Here is an 8,144-nt window from a genome sequence, read left to right on the forward strand (position 1 = left end):
GCGCTAAGCATTGTGCGCTGCTCCCTGCTCTGTGCACATGTAGCTGCAGCACACATCGGGTAATTAACCCGATGTGTGCTGTAACTAGGAGAGCAAGGAGCCAGCGCTAAGCGGTGTGCGCTGCTCCCTGCTCTGTGCACATGTAGCTGCAGCACACATCGGGTAATTAACCCGATGTGTGCTGTAACTAGGAGAGCAAGGAGCCAGCGCTAAGCGGTGTGCGCTGCTCCCTGCTCTGTGCACATGTAGCTGCAGCACACATCGGGTAATTAACCCGATGTGTGCTGTAACTAGGAGAGCAGGGAGCCAGCGCTCAGTGTACGCTGCTCCCTGCTCTCTGCACGTGTAGCTCCGTGCGCTGGTAACCAAGGTAAATATCGGGTTGGTTACCCGATATTTACCTTAGTTACCAAGCGCAGCATCTTCCACGCGGTCAGGTTGCTGGTGGGATCGCTGGAGCGTCGCAGTGTGACATCTCACCAGCAACCTCCTAGCAACTTACCAGCGATCCCTATCGTTGTTGGGATCGCTGGTAAGTTGCTTAGTGTGACTGGACCTTAAAGCTTGAGAGCTTGCTAGACCAACCACATCCCCTCCTCTGATAAGGAGCTCACTGTGAATATACAATGTGCACAGAGAGCTGTGGTGTGGTTGGATTTAGCTTTGTGAGCTCTGCTACATCTACACTGTGTTCCAAATTATTATGCAAAAAATATTTTTTCATATTTTCCTAAATTAACTTTATGAATTGAAGTCATTGTTATTTTCCAGTCATCTACTATTCGCGTATAATTGAAATGTTTTTGAACAAACTGCCTATGAAAACAGTATATTTTTAAAAATAATAAACACTCAAAGTGCACTCAAAATGCATGTTCCAAATTATTATGCACAGCAGAGTTTTCAACCTTTTTATTTTTATTTTGAAAAACAAAATGGTGAATTGTGAAATTATAAGCATTATCAGCTTATTACAAAATGAAATCAAACAGTTTTGAAGTCAAAACTTAATTCTAGGTGATGCTACATTTGCACATAGGACCCCTTCTTCGAAAGAAGCTTCTGAACTCTCTCGTCCATTGAATTTGTCAGTTTTTGGATGGTTTGTGCTTCAATTGTTTTGCATGTGGACAGAATACCCTCCCAGAGCTGTTGCTTAGATGTGAAATGCCTCCCGCCATCATAGACACTCCTTTTGATGCTCCAGAGGTTCTCAATGGGGTTGAGGTCAGGGGAAGATGGTGGCCACACCATAAGTTTGTCCTCTTTTATGCCCATAGAAGCCAGAGATGCAGATGTGTTATTTGCAGCATGAGACGGTGCATTATCATGCATGAAAATCATCTTGCTGCGGAATACACGGTTCTTCCTCCTGAACCATGGCAGGAAGTGCTGTTTTAGAAATTCCACATAGATTATGGAGTTCATCTTTACCCCTTCAGGGATCCTAAAGGGGCCGACAATCTCTCTCCCCATGATTCCAAGCCAAAACATTACTCCACCTTGTTGGCGCCTTAGCCGTGTTTTCATGGGGTGTCCATCAACCAGCCATCCTCCACTCCATCCATCTGGACCATCGAGCGTTGCACGGCACTCATCGGTGAACAAAACAGTTTGGAAGTCAGTCTTCATGTATCGTTTGGCCCACTGGAGCCGTTTCTGCTTGTGTGCAGTGGATAGAGGTGGTCGACAGATGGCTTACGCACAGCTGCAAACCTCTGAAGGACCCTGCATCTTGTTGTTCGGGGGACGTTGGAGGCACCAGCAGCTTCAAAAACTTGTCTGCTGCTATAACAAGGCATTTTAGCAGCTGCTCTTTTAACCTGACGCAATTGCCGGTTGGAAAGAGTCCACAATTTTTCCTTATCAGCACGCACACGCGTGTGCTGTGAATCAGCGACATACTTCTTGATTGTGTGATGATAACGATGAAGTGTCTTGGCAATGTTGATTGTAGTCATGCCTTGAACCTAATACTCCACAATTTGTTGCTTCTCAGCAGCCGACACATCCTTTTTCTTTCCCATTTTGGCAAAAAATGTAGGCTGCTTAATAATGTGGAACAGCCTTCTTAAGTAGTCTTGCTTTTATTTGGACACACCTGCCAAACTAATGTGCACAGGTATCTGCAATTGCTTTCAGAGATATAAAGAGCCCTGACACACATCACCTCAATGAGTTTAAATGACAAACAAAACATTTCTAACCTTATCACTCCTAAACTCTTTTTGCATAATAATTTGGAACACCGTGTAAGAACTCTAAGGCTATGTGCGCACGTTGCGCATTTGCATGCAGTTACGCTGCGATCTGCACCGCAGCGTAACTGCATGCGTCCTGCGTCCCCAGCACAATCTATGAAGATTATGCAGTAGACGTGCGCATGTGGCGTATTAGAGCGCAGCGCTTCTGCTTGAAGCGCGTGTTCTAAGAAGTGACATGTCACTTCTTCCGTGCGCTCTGCCTGCATCCCCTGCTCTGTCTAATGGAGGGGCTGCAGTCAGAGCGCATGGAATCGGCTTTTTTTTTCATTATGGACTCTTTCTGCAGCGATTTGAAGTGCACGTGTGCTGTTCAAATCGCTGCAGAAATTTCTGCAGGGCAGAACGCTACGTGCGCACATAGCCTAAGTCACAACTGCTGCACCCAGTAACCTAAGTGATACATCGCTGGAATCAGGGTCACATTATACTGCTCTCAGATGAGGTAGCAAAAACCTGGCAACATATTCCATTTAACTGAAAAATTGTATGTCATTAACTGATGGCCAGTGTCACATGTCTGGCGTTCGCAGGTCTCCAGTCTAGACCTTAACAGTCCAATGCATGCCTATGGGGCTGTAGGTTAGGAGACCTGACACTGAATGTCATGAACTTACAAGATCTCCACATGCTTGATCTTCTGGATCTCGTGTGAGTTATGGGTACTGCCACTGCTGCTCCGTCTCCGCTTTCTGTCACTATGATGGTGGCTGCTACTACTGCTCCCTGGTGTCACCGACTCTTCCTCTTCACTCCGGCGCCTACGATCTTCTTTCCTTCTATGGGACATTTTATACTGCCTGTAATACAAGCAAGCAGTGAGGGTAATAGGGTATTTCATAAACCACATTCATAGCTCTATGTGGTATTTTACTGTCTAGTGGAAACAGATCCTATTAACACAGTAACAAAGGACAACTTGTGGATGGGGCATTCTGCAGGTGTGCCGATAACATGCAGCATCCTGGAGTTTCCCTGTGGAGAAAGTCAGGAATTTTATCAAAGCTGATCCTGACCCCTGACTGCACAAGAGAAGTCACATGAAGGACCCATGCAGATGGGATAAAAGTGCCACAAACCTGACAACGATGGCAGACCACACAGGAGCGCAGAGAGTCGGGAAAGATAGCTGCTGGCCAAACTACAGCTTTGGGTATGTACAGCATGACAGGTCCCAATGGTCATTACCAGTGACTTCCAGAAAAATGCTAGAGTCCCCCATTGACTTCCATTATACTCAGAAACTCCAGTGGTGCCCATCTGAGCATCCAACTGCTCTTAAGGAGTACCGAGCCTGGTAGTGCTTGCTCATCACTAGTCAAACTAAAAAAACAGCCAAGAGACCATCTCATCAGCAGAATTATATACAGGGCATACTTCCTATTAAAAATTTCTGCCCACAATAACAGTGCTGGGTGGTGCATTCATTTAGTAAGTAGGTAGAGGACATGACAGTGCTGGGTGGTGCATTCATTTAGTAAGTAGGTAAAAGACATGACAGTGCTGGGCGGTGCATTAGTTTAGTAAGTAGGTAGAGGACATGACAGTGCTGGGCGGTGCATCAGTTTAGTAAGTAGGTAGAAGACATGACAGTGCTGGGCGGTGCATCAGTTTAGTAAGTAGGTAGAAGACATGACAGTGCTGGGTGGTGCATTAGTTTAGTAAGTAGGTAGAGGACATGACAGTGCTGGGCGGTGCATTAGTTTAGTAAGTAGGTAGAGGACATGACAGTGCTGGGCGGTGCATCAGTTTAGTAAGTAGGTAGAAGACATGACAGTGCTGGGTGGTGCATTAGTTTAGTAAGTAGGTAGAGGACATGACAGTGCTGGGCGGTGCATTAGTTTAGTAAGTAGGTAGAAGACATGACAGTGCTGGGTGGTGCATTAGTTTAGTAAGTAGGTAGAGGACATGACAGTGCTGGGTGGTGCATTAAGCCTGCTTTACATGCTGCAATATATCTTACGATGTGTCAGAGGGGTCACGTCGTAAGTGACGCACATCCAGCATCGTAATGTACATTGCAGTGTGTGACAGGTACGTGCGATTTCGAATGAACGGTAAAACGTTCATCGCATGCACATCGTTCATTTCTCTAGAATTGCACGTCAGGTTGTTCATCGTACCCGGGGTAGCACACATCGCAGTGTGTGACACCCCGGGAACGATGAACAGATCTTACCTACGTCCTGCGGCTCCCGGCCCACAATGTGGAAGGAAGGAGGTGGGCGGGATGTTTACGTCCCGCTCATCTCCGCCCCTCCGCTTCTATTGGCCGGCTGACGCGTGACGTCGCTGTGACGCCGAACGTACCTCCCACTCCAGGAAGTGGACGTTCACCGCCCACATCGAGGTCGTATGGACGGGTAAGTACGTGTGACGGGGGTTAATAGTTTGTGCGGCACATTCAACAAATTGAACATGCCGCACATACGATGGGGGCGGTTACAATCGCATACGATATCGTATGCTGGATCGTAAGGTGTAAAGCAGGCTTTAGTTTAGTAAGTAGGTAGAAGACATGACAGTGCTGGGTGGTGCATCAGTTAAGTAATTAAGCAGAGGACATGACAGTGCTGGGTGGTGCATCAGTTAAGTAATTAAGCAGAGGACATGACAGTGCTGGGTGGTGTATTAGTTTAGTAAATAGGTAGAGGACAAGACAGTGCTGGGTGGTGCATCAGTTTAGTAATTAAGTAGAGGACATGACAGTGCTGGGTGGTGCATTAGTTTAGTAATTAATTAGAGGGCATGACAGTGCTGGGTGGTGCATCAGTTTAGTAAGTAAGTAGAGGACATGACAGTGCTGGGTGGTGCATTAGTTTAGTAATTAATTAGAGGACATGACAGTGCTGGGTGGTGCATCAGTTTAGTAAGTGAGTAGAGGACATGACAGTGCTGGGCGGTGCATTAGCTTAGTAATTGAGTAGAGGAAATGACAGTGCTGGGTGGTGCATTAGTTTAGTAAGTGAGTAGAGGACATGACAGTGCTGGGTGGTGCATCAGTTTAGTAAGTGAGTAGAGGACATGACAGTGCTGGGTGGTGCATTAGTTTAGTAAGTGAGTAGAGGACATGACAGTGCTGGGTGGTGCATCAGTTTAGTAAGTCGCAGACATGACTTTGTGGCACTTACTAATCTCTCTATATATTACAGCTCCTCCTGCTTGGTTAGTGCAGCCTTCCTGCACCAGATTACTGTTCTCACAACGGCACCCGATGGAGATGCATGTGACCAGATAGGTTCCTCAGCATCCTCCGATAGACTTCCAAGGGTAATCCACTTCTGGACAGCTCCCGCTTTATCAATTCAGGACCTCAATTAAAGTGTGTCCTCACCCCCTGCAGTGGCACAGATCCAGCGATATTCTTTCAGGGTGATCTGGCATTGTTGTTCATTGTGCCTGATGCAGCCAATGAGCCAGCACTAGTTGGCTGCAGCTTTTACTATTTCATCGGGAGCAGACATCAGTGGCTGCAGCATCGTCACTTCACTCACAGGAAGCTGCACGGCTGTGGGAGGGGAGTATCCGCTGCTTTTATTATAACTGGGGTCCTGAATGAAGCTGGGGAGAACTGTAAGAACAGGAGTCCTGAGCATCTGCATGGAAGAATGCACTAAAAGGAGCAGGAGAAGCAGTAATACATGAGTAAGCGCCACAAAATCATGTCTCCAACACGTCTGTTATAATATAGTGGACAAGCCCTTTACAGGGAACCTGTCAGGTGCAATATGCAGCCAGATCCACGAGCAGGTCTGGGTGCACATTGCTAATCCTGCCTAACTGTCCCTGTATACAGTAGCATAGATAAAGGGATCTTTAGAAAAAGGATTTCTAAACATCTTTTATCATATGCTAATGAGTGAGGGCACAAGTCCCCTGGGCGTTAGTTCCCCTGGCTAGTCGCCCTATTAGCATGTTAGTACTTCCCTGTGGGCGTACTAACATGCTAATGAATGCGCAGCATCACAGGAGGGTCTCACTCACCTCTCTGCCACCATTGCGTCTGAAAGGGGATTTCGGCTCAGTGCGCATGACCCCGGAGTTTCAGTCATGCCCACTACTTCAGTTTGAAGCCAGGAGCGTACACCCGGCTTCATTGTGCGCATGACCCAAACTCCTCATGTGCAGTGAGCTGAAATCCCCGTTCGGACGCGATGGTGGCGGAGAGGTGAGTGAGATCATCCTGTGATGCTGCGCATTCATTAGCATGTTAGTATATTAGTACGTCCCTGTGGGCATACTAATGGGGGCGACTGACTGAGGAACTAATGCCCAGGGGACTAGTCCCTGCACTCATTAGCATACCATAAAACATCTTTAGAAATACTTTTTCTAAAGATCTCTTTATCTATGCTAATGTATACAGGGACAGTTAGGCAGGGATTATAGATATGTACCCAGAACTGCCCGTGGTGCATATTGGAGCTGACAGGTTCCCATTAAAGACACGTGAGAATAAACCTTCATTGGATCCAATCGGCTCTGCGCTAGTTAGAAAACACTTTTCTCTTTATGCAAGTCTGCGCAAGGGGGGGGGAACGTCGCCACGCAGAGAGGGGGGGGGACGTCGCCACGCAGAGAGGGGGGGGGACGTCGCCACGCAGAGAGGGGGGGACGTCGCCACGCAGAGAGGGGGGGGGGGGGAACGTCGCCACGCAGAGAGAGGGGGGGACGTTGCCGCACAGAGAGAGGGGGGGACCTTGCCATGCAGAGAGAAGGGGGGACCTCACCGCGCAGAGAGAAGGGGGGGACACGTCGCCACGCAGAGAGGGGGGGGGGGGACGTTGCCGCACAGAGAGAAGGGGGGACCTCACCGCACAGAGAGAAGGGGGGGAGCGTTGCAGCGCAGAGATGGGGGGACGTTGCCGCGCAGAGTGTGAGGGCGTCACCGTGCAGAAAGGGGGGGGGACATCGCATCTTAGCAGAGCAGACAAATCATGGGTGGAGCGGTTAGCACAAGGGGCAGGCTCAGAGATGGCAGAGCTCCCGCACAGCTTGGGGCCACACACTGGGAATTTTCAGGTTATTACATTTTTCTGCAATGTGATCAGCCTCAGACATGATCACAGGTTTTTATGGACAGTGCCTGTAGTGGATGTTGCTTTGGGAGTGAGCTCCAGCTGGGACACTATGGCCTCCCACATACATGCAGGCCTGCCTGTGCCTCCATAGCAATGTCACAGCATCATATACACTAAGACCTGAATAAATCTACAGGGGTCGCGGAGCCCCTCCTATCCATGCTGGTGCTTCTCTCTGGCACATACCACACGGCTACACACGGACATGTCCCCCACTCTCCACAGGTGGCACAGACCCCATTTGTACACTTGTGACCTATGAATCCCCTGGTATAGAGCACTGATCACACCACGCAGCAGTCGTGCGGTCCACACAGGACTCACCCGGATGTTGTGGTCCTCATACACGACGTCACAAGCCTCGCCTTACAATTACCGTACTAAGGCAGCCATGATTCCACACACAGCTTCCTGGTATAATGGCACTGCCGGGCTACAGTAAAATGGCGGTCGCCAGGAAATAGCCTTTTTTGTTTTTTTACACTTCATGAGGAGGTAGACAACGGGAGGAAGAGTTTCCAATGGAAGAGAGATAGCGCGCCCCCTGGTGGTGAAAGTACAAGCTGTTTCTTCCCGGTGCTGCAGCTGCTGATATATAAAGCCAGAACCGAAAAAGCTAATAAAAATAGAATCATCACTGGATAAAAGCCCTGACAGTCTGTGTCATGTGATCCTGCAGAGACCACCCTAATGTGTGGTGGGGTCCGGCTAGGATCAGAACCTTACAATGTGGACTCAGCAGCGATTTCGTCTTCGTTCCATGACAATAGTAGTTGGAGAACTTGTGATTGCATTCCTGTTG

At 48.4% G+C, this 8,144-nt stretch overlaps 1 protein-coding gene across 5 annotated transcripts in view; it reads right to left on the reverse strand.

Moving 5' to 3' along the window:
* The window catches only part of RP9 (RP9 pre-mRNA splicing factor), a 31,225-nt gene extending 23,449 nt beyond the window's left edge, over positions 1 to 7,776 (reverse strand). The window contains exons 1-2 of one of the 5 annotated variants that reach the window (XM_075315095.1): positions 7,667 to 7,776; positions 2,879 to 3,061 (exon numbers count right to left, since the gene is read on the reverse strand). In XM_075315095.1, the coding sequence (XP_075171210.1) occupies positions 2,879 to 3,061; positions 7,667 to 7,686 (203 nt within the window). In that variant the 5' untranslated portion in view covers positions 7,687 to 7,776. The other 4 variants (XM_075315097.1, XM_075315096.1, XM_075315099.1 and 1 more) reach the window with 4 other exon arrangements.
* Positions 7,777 to 8,144: the final 368 nt, after the last annotated feature.

This window comes from Anomaloglossus baeobatrachus, chromosome 6 (genome assembly GCF_048569485.1).
Source record: "Anomaloglossus baeobatrachus isolate aAnoBae1 chromosome 6, aAnoBae1.hap1, whole genome shotgun sequence".
NCBI lineage: Eukaryota > Metazoa > Chordata > Amphibia > Anura > Aromobatidae > Anomaloglossus > Anomaloglossus baeobatrachus.